We start from the raw sequence: 18,364 nt of genomic DNA, 5'->3' as shown, positions 1-18,364 counted from the left end.
ATATTTATATTCAAAATTGAAATGATTTTACGAACTGAAGTTGTTATAAAAATGATTGGTGTTGAAAACAATGATTTGAGTGATTTATTGAGGGGAAAAAAATGACTGAAACTGAAGCTTAAATGCAGTTAGTGAAGAAAAAAAACTTTAACACTGTGGTGTAAAATGTCTTAGCAGTTTAAGGGTTAATTTATACAAATATAGCATTTCATGAAATATATTCATATAATGGTCAAATTATTGCTTTACTAAACTATGTTTTGCTTGTCTGTCTTTTTAATTATTGAAATAAAGGCAATCCTGGCCAACAAAGATAGACGTGCCTCAAGATTTAGAGGATGACTTGACAGCTTCTCCCATAGCTCATGTTGCGGTTCCACCTTCACCAGCTCGCAGCACAGAGAGTGTACTTAATGGGCATAGAAACAGAGGTCTTATGGAGCCATTAAAAAAAGAGGATGTTCCTGATTTTTCTGGCCCTACAGTTTCAGGACCACAAGCTTTAAGCCTGAAGCCAACAACAAGCGGGAGAAAATGCCTCTTTAGAGTTGAGGAAGATGAAGAGGAAGACGAAGAAGAAAAGAAACCTATCCCTCTCTCAACGCAAGTCGTCTTACGACGCAAGCCCTCTGTTACAAACCGCCTCACCTCCCGGAAGAGTGCACCTGTTCTCAACCAAATATTTGAAGAAGGCGAATCAGATGATGAATTTGACATGGACGAAAATCTCCCTCCAAAGTTGAGTAGATTAAAAATGAATATTGCATCTCCTGGTACTGTACACAAAAGATACCACCGAAGGAAAAGCCAAGGTCGGGGATCAAGCTGTAGCAGCTCTGAAACAAGTGATGATGACTCTGAAAGCAGACGACGGCTTGATAAAGATAGTGGGTTTACATATTCCTGGCACAGACGAGACAGCAGTGAAGGTCCACCTGGAAATCAAGGGGATGGTGGTGGCCAAAGTAAACCAAGTAATGGTAGTGCTGGTGTTGATAAAACTAGCCCCAGTGATAACAAAGGAGGAGGTAGTCCCTCCAATACATCAGGTGGCAACACCGGTAACACATCTGGGTCTGCACGCAACTGTTCTGGAAATCCAGTGCAGCAATCGCCTAGAAATGCAGGTGAACTTGTAGAAAGTCTGAAACTAATGAGTCTATGCTTGGGTTCTCAACTACACAACGGAGCCAAGTATATAATCGACCATCAGAATAATCTATCCTTTTCCAGCGTCAAAGTCCAGGAGAAATCCAGCTGGAAGATGTGCATTAGCTCTAGTGGTAGTGCCAGTAAAGCTGTACCCACAGGCAGCATAAAATTATTCTCTGACAAAATGTCAGACAGTGCTAGAGAACTAGAACTCTTGAAGAACAAGAATTTTAAAAATAATGTATTACAGCTACCTCTTTGTGAAAAAACAATATCTGTGAATATCCAGAGGAATCCCAAGGAGGGACTTCTGTGTACCGCTAGCCAGACCAATTGTTGTCATGTGATTTAACCATGGATTGATGTTCTGAGAAACTTGACGGCATTCTTCATGTTCATGGCTGTGATATGTTTTCTTTGTATTCCATTTTATCGTCTTAATGTTTTTTTTTTTTCTGTCTTTTTTATGTGGGCTTTAATAGCAATTTATTTATTACTGTTTTAATTTTGTGTTTGCTAGATAGATTAGCAGTGCATTATATTTATGCCTGCTACTAGCTGATACATATTTTCTTGAAGCTGATTTAAAAATATTTTTATTGTATAAAATTCACATTTTATTATAAAAAATAATCAAAAACACACAAAAAAAATCTGGATCTGTAACTTAAAACATACTGTGTGAGGAGCACTTTGAAATCTCTTATTTCAGCACTTAAAGTAAGAAAACGTTGCTTTTCTTACAACCTTTTAATTCCAGTCTTGTTTCTGTGATTGTGGCATACTTGTGTGTGTCTGAGGTAGAACCAAAGCAATAATGTTTTAAAGTTTAAACTCCTAATGGAGTTTTTCAGAAATTCCAAGGCTTGCACAAAATAAAGATGCACTGAATTGCAGTGTTCCAAATAGTCATGTCCTGTGCTTGAATTTAAACAGGTACTGACACTGAAATTTATTGTGAAGACTATAGAAATTACGCTATTCCACTTTCAACTTTGGAGTTTTTCTGATTTGAAAAATAAATAATAATAATGGCACAAAAGTAAGCAAATGTTGCCAAGGATTTTCTGATCTTCGTTTCTGTTAGTAAGCAATGACAAATCTCAGAGTGTAGTAGAAAAATTAAAAATTCAAGTGTGCCTTTGGAGTCTTGATCATTAACAAACCTATCAAATCAGGAAAACTCAAGGGTGTGAAGAATATAAAAAATTCTTCAACCTCAAGTCTAAGTGTTTGTGTCAGTATCCGTTTAAATAAAGGAAACTTAATATGAAAATATTTTTAACAAATTTAACTTATGTGATTGGTTAATTCTGTTTGGGTTTTCTTTGGTTTGTTTTTTGGCTTGGGTTCATGTCATTTACATGCTATGTATGTCCGTTAATTTTATCCTGTTTACATTTAGGATTAATTAAGCTATTTGCCTTTTATACTAGCTCCGAAGTATTGAAAGAGGGAAATGAGGCTTTTCCTTTTCCCTTTCATTTTTTATTTTCGTTTTATATTATCCATTTCCCAGAATCCATAGTTCTATCAATGTTGCAGCTTTCTATCATTTATTATATATAGTAAGGAAAGTTATAATGGCTTTCAAAAAGCATTAACAGATGTCTAATGTATTGTTTAAATTAAAGGGACATTAGACCCAAAAAATTTCTTTCAATTTATTTTCATTTTCATGTTAGTCTTTGTTGAAGAGATACCTAGGTAGGTAGCGTGCACATGCCTGAAGCACTACACAACAGGAAATAGTGCTGCCATCTAGTGCCCCTGCTAATGTAAAACATTGATGCAAAACTGCTGCTATGTAGTGCTGCAGACTCGTGCACACTCTTGAGCTTACATTTCTGCTTTTCCACAAAGGATAACAAGAAAACTAAGATTTGATAATAGAAGTAAATTAGAAAGTTGTTTAAAATTGTATGTTCTATGTAAATCATGAAAGAAAAAAATTGGGTTTTATGTCCCTTTTAAGGTTCATCCACTCACTTTTCTGTTTTCTGAAAATATCCACAATTCCAGAACTGCCCCTCATTTTTAGTCATTGTACATATTTCTTTAGTGCTGAGGGGTAAATAAATAAGCTGTTCATCTATCATTACATACTGTATAGAAGTCTGACCAAAACCAATCTGTCTAATGTATTGAATTGTGTCCTACAAGCCTTTGTTCGCATTTCAGCTATAAAAGGGATAGCCATTTCTTTTCCCTGGTTTCCGAGCAGGCCACGTGCATTTATCCTGTTTACAAGGCGTTCTAATATTTTATTACGCACGCTAGTACAACAAGAATGGATCTGGTCAAATGTAGCACCACTGCAATCTTCAGAGGCACCTTAACCATGTGTTCTGCCCTGTTTATGTCCTTGTTGGTTAGAAAAAATATGTACGTAAAAAACACAAATAACAAGACTACCAAAGAGCATTAACTTGGAACAAAATTATGTAGTTATACACTGGTTCTCCTAAACTGCATCTTTTTCCAGCTTTTTTTGTTGATATATATTTTTTTTAATTCTATTAGCGTGTAACACTGACACTTGTACAGCTGTATTGAATATAAAGGGTTCATTAACCAAACATCTTCAATCAATTTAACACTGCTTTTTACTTAAAGCTTTGTTTGACTTCTATTTATTAATTTAATGCAATATTTTTGAGACACAGTGAAGCCATAGAACATATTTAGCTTCAAATCCTTAACCAGGGATTTTGTAAATGAACAGAGGAGATCTAACATATTAAACTGTAATGTATGATATAAGCATTTTTTTTTCCCAAAGGGGCATTGGCAATAAATTATGTTGCAGCTGTTTTTTTTTTTTTTCCCTCAAGCTTTGTAAATAATGTTAATGTGCAGCCTTGGAATGACATTTTAATCCCACGTGTCTGCTGATTCAAACTGTTTATATGTATATATACATATGTATATATGGTGCTCAATTATGAATGGCTGTGTTGATGATTTATGCTGCATATAGATGTAAAATAGCCTTATTAGATAAGTATGGTTGGACATACAGCGGTTGTCCATAAGCGAATGATATGCATGTGTCTGTTATGTTCTTTTGCCCTCAAAATAAAGGGAGAAGATGACCACTACATTTAACATATTGGACCAAACTATTAATGTGCTCTAAACCTTTTGCATACCCTCCTTATATCTTGTCTTCAGAAGTTGCATATAGTTACATTAGTGTGCAAATTAAATATTGTGAGAAGCAACTTACTCTTGTATTTTTCTGTATGTGTATATGATGTAACTGGCAACGTTATGTAGATGAAGATCTGGTTATTTTTTTAGGTGTAAGGGTAGAGCTAAGATAATGCTGTGTTAATAATATCTATGTCTCAAGTACATATGCTGGAAAAGTATATAAAAGAGTTTGTAGAATTACATAGAAAAAAAAAATCTAATTTTGCCATGGTTGTAGAACAAGCTATTTATGGAAAAACAAAGGAAAAACATTGATAAAGCTGTGAAACAAAGAATCTAAAGATTTTTTTTTTCTTCTTAAAGGGACATTTTTTTTTTAATCCATGTGTATGAACGATTCATAGTTAAATGTTACATTTTTTGTTTTTCTTGAAAAAGAAATTAAAGCTGTTTAAAATAATATTGAAGGTATAATTAAGTGCATGGTGTGTACTTAGGTATTCATTGTTCGTTTGCTCTTGCAGCTGTATTAATGGCCAGTCACGTGCCCCCACAAATATGCCAACAAAATTGAACATCTGGTTTCAAAACCTTTTAATACATTATAATACCCTCTTTTAGATGCAGCAAAAACTTTCATGTCCATTTACTTTTTATTTTTTGTTTTATGTATTATGTCAAGACCAAAAGACAAATTTTGACTTTCTTTAAAATGAGAATCCATTAGATTCTCAAATTTATTTTTTTCATTTGCAGCCCTTTCTGCTATCTCTTAATTAGTGCGAAACGCACAAGTGTTTCATAATGCACATGTCATTTTGTATCCGTTTAATTATTATTCTGGAATAAGAGACTGAAGAAGAAATGCCTTGAGAAACCATGGCTGCCTTAAAAACAATGTAAAGTATATATTCACAAAGAAATAGGATGGGGGATTACACTTTAGTTGGAAAAAATCCCAATTCCCCAGTATTTACTTGTTTGTAGGGATTAAAGCTATTAATTGTCTAATTTATGGATTAGTTAAGACCACACTAAAAACACTACAGTATTTATTCTTGACTATAAGGTAAAGTGGAATAAATACCCATTTATTTTTTCTTTAGATATTGCAATTGAAGAGTAGAATTTAACAATTTCCTTAGCATTTGTATGTTCACAACACCTTTTATGTCTATCAGACATTTTTTTCCATTGTACTTTATAAAACGATGCAACTGGGGGAAAAAAATGAAGCAAAATTGTTTAGTGTTACCTGAAACCTAGAATAGACTTGTCAGTAGGTAGGAGCAAGAAAATACACTAAATACCCAAAAGTATATGGACACCCCTACAAATTGAGTTTAGATCTTTCAGCCACATCCATTGCGAACAGGTGCATAAAAACAGCACTCCATGGACAAACATTGTCAGTAAGATGGGTCATTCTAAAGAGCTCAGTGACTTTAAACATGGCACTGTCATAAGATGTTGCCTTTGCTACAAGTCAGTTGTGACATTTCTGCCTGATCAACTGTAAGTGCTAATATTGTAAAGTGGAAGTGTCTAGGAGCAGCAGCATGAAACCTGCTGTGCATAAAAACTCCTATCTTATTCAATCAATATAGAGTTCCAAACTTCCTCTGGAAGCAACATCAGCACAAGAACTGTGCAGCGAGAGCTTTGTGAAATGGGTTTCTATGTCTGCACAGTTATAATCCTCATAACAAGCACAATGCCAAGTGTTGGTTGAAGTGTTGTAAAGCACGGTGCAACTGGACTCGGGAGCAGTGACAATGCCAGGTGTTGGTTGGAGTGTTGTAAAGCACGTTGCCACTGGACTCAGGAGCAGTGACAATGCCAGGTGTTGGTTGGAGTGTTGTAAAGCACGGCGCCACTGGACTCAGGAGCAGTGACAATGCCAGGTGTTGGTTGGCGTGTTGTAAAGCACGGCGCCACTGGACTCAGGAGCAGTGACAATGCCAGGTGTTGGTTGGAGTGTTGTAAAGCACGGCGCCACTGGACTCAGGAGCAGTGACAATGCCAGGTGTTGGTTGGAGTGTTGTAAAGCACGGCGCCACTGGACTCGGGAGCAGTGGAAAAAGTTCTCTGGAGAGACAAATCAGGTAGGCTAGTTTGCTCTCAGATTTATTTAGAGCGGGGTTATTATCTTTTAGAGTCTTTTAATGTTTGGAGGTGCAACCTTTGAGACCATACGAGGTACATGCACTGTTGTCTATCTGATTGTACCCGGTAAGGGTTTATGGTAAACAGAGCTTTGGGCTCAATTGCGTTTCCATTAGCAGGGGAAAGTCATGTCTGGTGGACATGTTTCCTTTATTGGCGGGTGAGATGCTGAGAATTGCACGCTTTTTTCCTCTCTCTCTCTGGGAACTAGGACTAGTCCAGTAGCTTGCTAGTGTGGTGCGTGACACGCCTCTCCGTTTCTGTTCTAAGTTTAAACCGAGCGGTGTTCTCACGGCTGAAGAAATTTTTTTCTTCTCTGTGTGAGTTCGGCAGGGAGCTCTGCCGTCTTTTGCTTGGTGGTGGTGGTGTTGTTACTGATAGCAGTAAAGGAACCGCTGCATCTTGAGAGTACGTTTATGATCTTTGATCTTGCATACTAAATAGATAATTCAATAAATCATGCATAAGACATACATAATAATTGTTCAGATGATATTTATTGTGTCTGGGGTACTGTTTTTTAAAGTGACATTACATAATTATGTTTATTTTCTATTATGAAATAGTTTTTATGTATTGAGGCACAATTTCTTTGTTTTCCAAACTATTCTGTTCCTAGAACGCATGTTGTACCCTGAAGCATTTTTGGTTTTGCATATGCAATTCAGTGCTATATGATTCATTTTTAACTCTTTAATTATAAGATTGATTGTTGCCCACTGAGCCCATTGTCTCTAAGGTTTATGCTGTTTAGGCAACGCCACAGCTTTCTCCTCAATCGTCCCAAGCCTTTATGGCATCACATGCAATCTAATCACTCAATATAGAGTTCCAAACTTCCTCTGGAAGCAACATCAGCACAAGAACTGTGCGGCGAGAACTTTGTGAAATGGGTTTCCATGTCTACACAGTTATAATCCTCATTATCAACAAGCACAATGCCAAGTGTTGGTTGGAGTGCTGTAAAGCACGGCGCCACTGGACTCAGGAGCAGTTGAAAAAGTTCTCTGGAGAGACAAATCGCACCTCACTATTTGGCAGTCTGAAGAATCTGAGTGTGGTAGATTCCAGGAGAATGCTACCTACCAGAATGCATAATCCCTACTGTAATGTTTAGTGGAGGAGGGAAAATTGTCTAAGGCTGTTTTTTATGTTTCCAGTTAAGGGTCATCTTAATGTTACAGAATACAAAGACTTTTTAGATAATGGAGTGTTTCCAACTTTGTGGCAACAGCTTGGGGAAGGACATTTCTTTCCTAAGATATGGTGAGTCCACAGCTTCATCAATTACTGCTGGGAATACCACTCCTGGCCAGCAATTGGAGGCAAAGAGCACCACAGCAAATCTGTTGTGTATCACTTCCCTTCCCACAATCCCCAGTCATTCTCTTTGCCTTCGGTGCAAGGAGGAGGTGAAGTTTTGGTGTCTGAAGAAAATTGGATTGCTTCGCTACAAGCAAAATTTTATTCTTTTGAAAGCCAGAGTAGGTTTGCTCTGATCCTTCCTGTGTTCTGGGTATAGCTGTAGTCCACATTAATCTCTTCAGTAGAGTAGTGGTGGCTTTAAAGCAGTTAGGAACTTGTGAGGTGGGCCTTGCTGCGTTTTCCTAACATTGTTGCTGCCTTTAGATAGAAAGCCAGAGTAGGTTTACTCTGTTTTCTTTTTTTTCTACAGGCCTCTGTGAGGAGTGGCATCCTCTCACATCGGGTAAGCTGTCCTCCTGCCGGACAGCTAGTTACAGATAAGTGCCTTTCTATCTTTTAGTGTGGAGATATGGCACTTAATATTTTAAGCTAATTGGCTGCATCGTTTTGGGACATATATATCCTTTATGCAGGATATTTTGAAGGGCAGGGAGCAGGCACTGATTTGTGATAAGAGACAAGAATTATTCTTTTTGCTGTTTAAAAGTTATTTCCCATTTTATTAACTGTGGGCTGTATGTTGCTTTGTTAAGTTCTGTTTAGACACGGATTTAACAGGTAGGCTAGTTCGCTCTCAGATTTATTTAAAGCGAGGTTGTTATTATCTTTGACAATGTCTTTTAATGTTTGGAAGTGCAAACTTTGAGACCATACGAGGTATATATACGCTGGTGTCTATCTGATTGTACCCGGTAAGGGTTTATGGTAAACAGAGTTTTGGGCTCAATTGCGTTTCCATTAGCAGGGGAAAGTCATGTCCGGTAGACATGTTTCCTTTATTGCGCAGCTCCTTCTTGGCTGGTGAGATGCTGAGAATCATACGCTTTTGTTCTCTCTGGGAACTAGGACTAGTTCAGTAGCTTGCTAGTGTGGTGCGGGACACGCCTCTGTTTCTGTTCTAAATTTAAACCGAGTGGTGTTCTCACAGCTGAAGAAATTTTTTTCTTCTCTGTGAGTTCGGCAGGGAGCTCTGCCGTCTTTTGCTTGGTGGTGGTGTTACTGATAGCAGTAAAGGAACCGCTTCATCTTGAGAGTGTTTATCTTTTAAGAAGAGTGGCAAGTCAAGGATTCTTTGATCTTGCATACTAAATAGATCCTTCAATAAATCATGCATAAGACATACATAATAATTGTTCAGATGATATTTATTGTGCCTGGGGTACTGTTTTTTAAAGTGACAGTACATAATTATTTATTTTCTATTATGAAATGGTTTTATGTATTGAGGGAATTTTTTCGTCCTATGGTAGATCTAAAGTGTCTCAACTTTTTTTGACTCGGGGTACCGTCCTTTTAATGTGGAAACCAGGGGTTTCATTCTTCCTTTGGTTCAAAAAGGTCAGTTCATGGTGACCATAGACCTGGAGGACGTGTATTTTCAAGTTCCTGAGTTTTGATTTTATGTCAAACACTTTCAGCTTGTGACTCTTCCCTTTGGCCTTGACACGGCTCCCAGAGGGGGCTATCTTGACAATGATCAGGTTTCCGGGAATTGCTGTGGTGCCCTTCCTGGACAGCATAATGGTTCAGGCGCCATTTTTTCAACAAGCAAACTCTCATGCAGAGATCTTGTTGTCTTTTCTCATTCCCATGGATGGGAAGTGAATCTGAAAATCAGTTCCCTTGTGCCAGCTACAGGGGTAGATTTCTTAGGGACCATCTTAGTTTCCCTATCTCTGAAAATATTTTTGTCAGAGATCAGAAAATAGAGGATTCTTTCTTCTTGTTTCTTTCTGTACTCTTCTGTTTGGCCCTTCAGTGGCTCAAGTTATGGAGGCAATTGGTCTAATGGTTGTTACATTGGACAATCATCCTTTTTCTCGATTCCATCTGAGAGTCTGCTCATATGCATGTTCAGATAGTGGACCGGGGATCTTGTGGCTCTGTGTCAGAGGATAAATCTAGATCTGTCGACATGAGATTCTTCCCTGTGGATCAGAGAGGGGAATTAGTGGTAGATCGCTCGCTTAGCTTGTGAGAGGTAGTGGGATTGTTGCCCGCATTACCCAGAATCTTTTGGTTTTCTCAGGAGCATCTGTCTTAGGGCACATGCTTCCGGAGACCTTCCTGAGTAATAGTGACCACGGACACTAGCCTGTTGGTTGGGTGACTATAGACTTGAGAGGAGTCTGCTCTTCCCATAACCATCTTGGAGTTGAGAGCGATCTACAATGCTCTGATGGCTTGGCCTCAGTTGTCTTAACCGGTTTTTCAGGTTCTAGTTGAAAAATGTCATCTCAGTAGTTTATATTAACCACCTGGGAGGAATCTGGAGTTCCTTTGCCATGGTTGGCGTGGATTGTTCGGTGGGAGGAGGCTCATGTTCGTTTATTCACTTTTTACATTTCAGGCGTAAATACCGGGAGCGGACTTCTTGAGCAGTCGGATTTTTCATCCCGGGAATGGGCGCTTCTCCCGGAGATGGGGGGTGCTGGAGTTGGAGATGGCAGTACGCCAAGCTTCCAAGTTATGTTAAAAGTCGAGAGATCGGCAGCTGCTCTGTTTTTCTGAATCTGTCATTGGACCATGATTCAGGCTCGCAAGCCTATTACTGGCAATTTTTACCATAAGATATGGTGTAAATTCCCTGATTGGTGTGAATCTCAGGACTACTCTTTGAAGTAGGGTCAGGATTCCTAGGGGTTTTGCCCTTTCTCTGGGAAGGTCAGTTTTCCGAAGGGTCAGATTTCTGCGTTATCTTTTTTTACACAAGTGTCTGGCGGATGTGCCAGGCGTGTCATCTTTTTGTCAGACCCTGGTTAGTATCAGGCCTGTGTTTAAGTCTGTTGCTTCTCTTGGCATTTTAACCTTGGTTTTAAGGTCTTGCAGCAGGCTCAGTTTGAGACATGGCATTCCATAGATTATTTTTAACTTGGAAGTTTTCTTTTTTGCTATATCTTCTGCTCGGAGAGTTTAGGTACTCCTCGGCTTTGCTGTGTGATTCGCTTTATCCTATTTCAGATAAGGCGGTTATTTACCCCTAAGTGAAAATTTTTGTTTGGGAATTTGTTGTTCCCTCTCTGTGTCCTCATTCTTATATGTTGAGGAACGTGTGTGCACAATTTGAATGTTGAGCATACTTAATATTTTTTCTTCTGTTTTCTCTGTATCAGAAAGCTACTGTTACTTCTCTTTTCTCTGATTGAGAAGTTTGTTTTTCAGACTGTGGTGCTGCAGTCTCCTGAGAGAGTTATGGCTCATTACACAAGGGATGTCTTATTGGATTTTCACAGATGAAGCTTCTGTGGATCAGCTTTGCAAGGCTGCAACTTGATCTTCCTTGCATACTTTTTCAAATTTAATTATTTTGCTTTGGCTGAGGTTTCTTTTGGGAGAAAGGTTATTCAAGTGGTGGTGCCTTCTGTTTAGGTCTGCATGTCTTGTCCCTCCCTATTCATCTGTGTCCTCTAGCTTGGGTATTGATTCCCAACAGTAATTGATAAAGCCGTGGACTCACCATATCTTAGGAAAGAAAACAGGATTTATGCTTTCCTGATAAATCTATTTCTTTCCAGATATGGTGAGTCCATGGCCCCACCCTTTATTTTAAGATAGTGTTTTTTTTTGTTTTTTTTTTACTAAACCTCAGACACCTCTACACCTTGTTACTCATTTTTTCTCAATTTCCCTTCGATCTAATGTTGGGGATTGTGGAAAGGGAAGTGATACTTAACAGCTTTGCTGTGGTGCTCTTTGCCTCCTCCTGCTGACCAGGAATGGTATTCACAACAGTAATTGATGAAGCCGTGGACTCACCATATCTGGAAAGAAATAGATTTATTAGGTAAGCATAAATCCTGTTTTCCTGTTCCAGGATGACACAAAGTAAGGTCCATGAAGACTTATTTTGGTGTGGAGGAATTTGAGTGGCCTGCACAGAGCCACGACCTCAACCCCAATGAACACCTTTGGAATGAATTGGAATACCGTTTGCAGGCATTATAGGGGGGGGGGGGGGCAACTCAATAGAAAAGGGACACTAAACACCAAATAAATTGAATTAGCCTTTCTCTAATTATGGGTGATGCCATTATACAGCATAGGTTACACTGCAGGTATCAGATGGAGAGTTGCTTCACATGTGCAATAATATTTAATTGCTTAAAAAGTGATTTAAAAACATATAATAAAGTGGTACAGATTTGTGTATATTAAAAAGCTTCCACTTTGTGTCACCCCTCAATGGTTATATTAGTATCTTCTTGCCTCAAGAAAAAGAAACAAATAAAATAGGGAAGTACAGTTAGATTTCAGTAAAATGTACTCCCAAACGCTGCCAAAAAGCTACACACGTGTTGCAGAGCCTGAACTGGCTCTGGAGATGACGCACACCCAATTTATACTGTTGGGCGACCAGTATACATCCAGTCTGACTCCGGGATTAGTATGTAAAACGGTATTTATTAAGAACAATGTAAAAAGCCACAATGTTGATCCCAACTTTTAGTCACTCTGGTATAGTTCCACTATATGTATTTAGTGGGCGACGTTAACCAGTATAGAGGTCGGATGGAAGCGGATTAGGTATTAATCCTATTCGTGCTTCGCCTTGTAAAAAAACGGAACCTTTGCAATAGCTTTCCTGGCGACTTAAAAAGAGGGGCGTGACTGACCTTTTTCTCGTATGTGTACGACTTTTTAAAGGAGCTAATGTGCTTCTTCTTGTGCATGTGCAAACAGGTCAGCACTAGAATGTAGTGAAGGATAGATTTCAGTGACTAGGCAGAGGGAGGCAGAGAATAACCTCTGTACTATACTTATAAAATGTATTTTGTGTTTAAACGTCCCTTTAATGCCCATGGTTTTGGAATGGGATGTCCAACAAGCTCATGTAGGTGTGATTGTCTGGTATCCACATACTTTTGGTCAAGCAATGTAAATTTAATCTTACCTTTTCCTTTAAGAATGTTAACAATATTCTCAGGACAATGTTATGTATACTGTACGGATTCTTAAATTCCGTCTGATTCCACCCTATTATTTGCACTAGATGATTTTATGAATTACTCATTACACTGTATGCTAGTTACAAGCAAACAGAATAATTCTGTGAGCCCCAGAGTCCTCAGAAGTAGCATAGTACTGTACTTTAAATCTTTATATCAGACCTTGTAGCAAAAGTTATTAAATCAGTTGTATGTGTGGTATAAAAAGGACTGGGGAAATAGAGAGGGAGTAAAGCTGTTTTTCTTTTATTGTATGTATACACCGTAGTAGAATAAAAGAAGAATATTTAACACTCGTGCATTAAAAATATTAAAATCACAGACGGGCTGTATTCCACCCCTCGTACAGGTAAGCACAGTGGCAAATTGCCAACAACACGTGTGATAAGTGCCTTTTTTATTTGTGCGACAACACCTGTTTTTTATTCTTTCTAAATTCACTATAGCACATGTATTAAAAGGATACTAAACCCATTTTTTTTTCTTTCATGATTTAGATACAGCATGCTATTTTAAGCAACTTTCTAATTTACTTCTATTATCAATTTTCCATCATTCTCTTTCTATCTTTATCTGAAAAGCAGGAATGTAAGCTTAGTAGCCGGCCCATTTTTGGTTTAGCACCTGGGTAGCCCTTGCTGATTGGTGGCTAAATGTCGCCAGCAAGCAGTATCCAATGTGCTGAACCAAAAATGGGCTGGCTGCTAAGCTTAAATTCCTGCTTTTTAAAATAAAGATAACAAGACAACAAAGAAAAATTGATAATAGGAGTAAATTTAGAACGTTGATAAAAATTGTATGCTCTATCTGAATCATGAAAGAAAACATGTGGGATTTAGTATCCCTTTAATGAAATTAGAAAACTCAGTTTTATGTTTATTTAACCTTCTGGGTAGAACTACAGTAACAAGGTAACTATTAACCATGATATTGTTTTTCCTCAGGTGCCTCTCTTTAAAGTCATTTTTTTTCTATTTTACCTCATTACAGGTGCAGGTTAGTGAAGCTCTGCATCTTTACAGTGTACCATCCTAAAGCTTAAGGATTCTCGTACCTTGTGACAAAAACAATGCATTCCCAGATCTGTGACATCCTTTTAATAACTTGTAATGTGCACTAAAGTTTAGTTGCACAATACAGAGTAGGAGCTGTATACATTTTGCATTAAATGCTTTGCTCCATATTATTTTTATATTTGTTATGTAACTTAAGTTGTGTAAAAATAAATAAATAATTTAAAGCTCCATCGTTCTATTGTGTGAGGTAAATGAAAGTGCAAGGTCCATCTGTCATTGATCTGTGAATGTGCACCACTGTCAGATTGTGCAAGAATGTTTGTTCCAAGATGGCCACTTCCAGTATAAAAATCCAGAGCTTCACCAACCATCACCATCAATGGGTTATAAAATAAGAGAATTACTTTGAAAAAGAGCTGCAAGCAGAGAATGAATGAAAACAGCATAGTTACACTGCTTCTGTATTTGTATCAAACAGTTTAATGTCCCTTTTTAGATAGCCAATGGTGTTATGTAGGAAAGATAAACATCATTACAAGATACAGATAAAATAAACTTAATAAATATGATTTCTTCAGTTTTTGTAACTGTATAATCTGTTGATTATAAGGATTTTTACATTAAAGGGACATTCTCCAGAATTGTTATTGTTTAGAAAGATAGGTAATCCCTGTATTACCCATTCCCCAGTTTTGCATAACTAACACGGTTATATTAATATACTTTTTACCTCTGTGATTACCTTTTATCTAAGCTTCTGCTGACTGCCCCCTTATTTCAGTTCTTTTCACAGACTTGCATTTTAGCCAATCAGTGCTGACTCATAAATAAGTCAACGGGAGTAAGCATGATGTTATCTATACAGCACAAATGAATTAGCGCTGTCTAGGTATGAAAAACTGTGAACATGCACTGAGATAAGAAGAGGCCTTTAAGGGGTTAGAAATTAACATATGGGCCTTCCTAGGTTTAGCTTTCAACATTGAATACCAAGAGAAAAAAAAGCAAATTTGATGATAAAAGTAAATTGAAAAGCTGTTTAAAATGTCATGCCCTATCTGAACCATACAAGTTTAATTTTGACTAGACTGTCCCTTTAAAGTTCTTTTCTGAAAGTTCTTGTTTGGCATTTATGGTTGAATTCTCTTGTTAATCCAATAATAGACACAGGGTAAATAAGATTTAGAGTTCTGGATCTGGAAGACAAACATAAGGTTGGCAAACATTAAGTAAATAAGAGGCTCTCAAAGACTGTTAATGCATTTCACAGCAAAAAATGAAACAAACTCAGAATCTAAACTGTATGTATGAGAACAGAATGAAAGCGCTAATTTTATGTGTACAGCTGACTTGGTGGTTTATTTGACTAATGCTGAATACATAACCTGCTGTTGTAAAATGGATTTGTAATCTGCTTTTTACAATCTCCCATAAGTGATGCTACATGTTCCTAAATGTACAGTATAGATAGAACTGTAGAATTAAAGTATTGAGTAGTCAATGGGCTATCTTGTTGAACTTGGAGTTATTTGGGTAGCAGTAAGAATAACTGTTTTAAAGCTTGTTAGATTGACTGATTTAAGCATCAAGTGGCATCTTTGTAGCTGCATCAGTGAGCTTCCATAACTGACCAAAATCACAATTTTAATAAAAGTTGTGCTTTTCTTTGTGCAGACATGTGTTTCTTTTCCTTTAGTGACTATGCAATACATTTCCAGTACAGTCACAATGTGACCTTTTACACATTTAGATAAAAAAAAAAGTTTGTTCTCATTACATAAAAGGGAAATTGTACTCAAAATTTTGCTTTTGTGCATACGAAAAGAAAGTTTTAAAAGCCAAATTAAAGGGACATTAAACACTAAGTGCATTTTATAAGCATAGTATTAAAGGGATTTGAAACCAATTCTATTTTTTTTTTCTTTCATGATTCAGCTATAGCTAGCAATTTAAATAACTTTTCAGTGTTAATTATATTATCTCATTTGTTTCACTCTCTTGGTATCCTTTGTTAAAACGTATACCTAGGTAGGTTCAAAAGCTGCCGATTGGTGGCTTGACACCCAGTAGTGCATTACTGCTCCTTCAACAAAGGATAACCGAGAGAATTAAGCAAAGTAGATAGATGTTTTAAACATCTTTCCAATTTACTTCTAAGTCATGAAATAAAACATTTAGGTTTCATGTCCCTTTAAGTTTATGCCCCGCTTCCCCCTAGTCATGTTTGCCACCATGCTGAAATCTAGCTTTCACTTATGTACCTGATGTGTTTGCACGTTTATAGTAACTCTCCTTCAGATACCTGCAGTGTTACCTAGGTTTCAAAATGGTTGCTCCCATTATTAGAGGGAAGGGCATGAAATGTGTTTCCTTCTAAATACAGGGAGAGTCCACAGCTGCATTCATTACTTGTGGGATTTCAGAACCTGGCCACCAGGAGGAGTTAAAGACACCCCAGCCAAAGGCTTAAATACCTCCCCCACTTCCCTCATCCCCCAGTCATTCTTTGCCTTTCGTCACCGGAGGTTAGCAGAGAAGTGTCAGAAGTTTTTATGGAATAGTTCTTTATAAGGGGTACCTGCCCTTTGGGATGGAACTGGAGTTTTAAGTAGTCTTGTCAGCCTCTCAGTGAGAGCATTAATGAAAGTTAGAGTCTGGAGATGCAGGGAGAGTCTTTGCGAAACCATCCAGACTCAGATTAACAGCTCCTATAAGCAACCAGCGTTGACGAGTTTCGCTACTTGCTTTATTCACTCAAGTCCATGTCGGAGGCACTGCTACTATCTGTCAAACTTGGATAACCGTGTTGCTGTTCCACGTATTGGATTCCGGTAAGATCGTTTCACTTTATAAACACGTTAACAATAGAAGACAGGGTCTCAGTGGGACTCCTTTATCTTTATGGAATCAAGGGTTAATATCTCCTGAGGGGGATTATTGGACAGTGGGGTCTTTTTAATCATGTTTGTTATGTGATTTTGACTGCGTATGTGTAAGGAGACATTTTAGGCTAATACGGAACATACAGGTTTCAGAGCTGCGTAGTTTTATTGAGCTGGGATGCTTTTCCTAGCAGCAGGGGCAGTCCTGCATGAGGCACCATGTGACTGGGTGTAGTCACGTCTTGTTTCCTGATTCCTGACAGAGTGGTTGGGGAGAAGAGTTAATTTCTCTACCTGTCTGGGTCATATGAGGTGGTGAGTGCCCCAGCCATTGGGGGTGTAGGTGCTAGTTTGTTTGTTTTTTGTCTAAAACTCTTAATTAAAATTATGGAGGTGTCTGATATTCTAGAGGATTCCTCTGATACAGATTTTGATACCTGCGTATGTTGTGAGGAGGACCGGGTAGACCAGCCTGCTCAATTATGTTCCGTATTCCACAATAGGGTGTTTTTTTTTTCTCTGTGGAACTCGGTTGATTCGGATCCGCCGGCTTTCGCTGGATGTTCATTCAAATCATGCTTGTTTAAGCAGGTCCGGTACTTAGGAACAGTTTTTTTCTTCTGGAACCTCACTTCGGTTTTCAGTTTTGGATCTGTGGTTTAATATGACTGTAGCCTATTTCTAGGTGTTGCGGTGGCTCCCGAGTCTTGGCTTTTCTGGTTTTTCCAGTGTCTTCTAGTAGACTTTTGGGGATTTGCTTCCTGCCGGTTCCATCCTCAGAGGTGGACCTAGACCTTACTTCTGGTGTTTGATACCAGGTTGGATCCTTTGGATGCGGTTTGTCTTTCAACCAGGAAGGCTCCTTGCTTTAGAGCTTACAAGGTTAAATTTACTTCATCGGGTTCTGCCCTCCATTTCACCTTTAGTCCTTAGTTGGCGCTGTGTGAATTCAGCCCAGGCCAAGTCTTCTACATGGCTTGGGTTCTTGACTCTGCCTAGAGTCTTTGTAGTTTACTGGTTGGGGACTTGTTCTCCAGTGTTCAGTCCAGCTCTTCTGGTCTTGGGATTTTTATCCTAGTCTCCCGGCGCTGTTTTGTCTTGGTCTCTTCCCTTTCAGCAGGGAAAGAGGGTTTTCTGGGGATATAAATTCCAGTCGAGCATTTGGCTCTGAGGTCTGGTCTTTTGGATACATGCCAGTTGGGACCTCTTGGTGAGTGGATTATTTCTGAGTCAGTGAGGGTCTCAGATTTGGTGGTGGACGAAGGCCCACTACGGCTCTTGACAGCAATCCGTTCTCTGAGCGTGCTCTTCCGGAACGGATGTTCCTTACGATCATCCGTTTGATCTGACTATCCAGAAGTTTACAAATGTGTATCTGAAGAAAGCAGATAGTTTTTCAGTTGAGGTCCGCAGGACTAAGGGGCCGAAGGGATTAATTCCGGGCCTAGCAAGCTGTCGGCTTGGACTTTGAATTCTGTTGTGGCAGTTTTCTTAATTTTGAAGTTTATTTTAACCTTCTTCTTTTCGGCCATGCCGCTCTTTTTTGAGGATGGATCGATCCTATCTGGAGTGGGTGTCTGTGAGACTGTTGCTCCATTTTTGTCTGTGGGTTTGTAATCAC

The 18,364-nt window shown here is 38.4% G+C and overlaps 1 protein-coding gene across 1 annotated transcript in view; it reads left to right on the top strand.

Annotated features, from left to right (window-relative positions):
- Positions 1-15,534, top strand: part of SNRK (SNF related kinase) — a 152,617-nt gene extending 137,083 nt beyond the window's left edge. The window contains exon 6 of the mRNA XM_053714267.1: positions 295-15,534. Within this exon, the coding sequence (XP_053570242.1) occupies positions 295-1,504 (1,210 nt within the window). The 3' untranslated portion in view covers positions 1,505-15,534. The remainder of the gene's footprint in view (positions 1-294) is intronic.
- The last annotated feature ends 2,830 nt before the right edge of the window (positions 15,535-18,364 follow it).

Source organism: Bombina bombina, chromosome 5 (genome assembly GCF_027579735.1).
Source record: "Bombina bombina isolate aBomBom1 chromosome 5, aBomBom1.pri, whole genome shotgun sequence".
NCBI classification, from domain to species: Eukaryota; Metazoa; Chordata; class Amphibia; order Anura; family Bombinatoridae; genus Bombina; species Bombina bombina.
The sequence above is the reverse complement of the archived record's forward strand: the minus strand, read 5'-3'. Positions and strand labels throughout refer to the sequence as shown.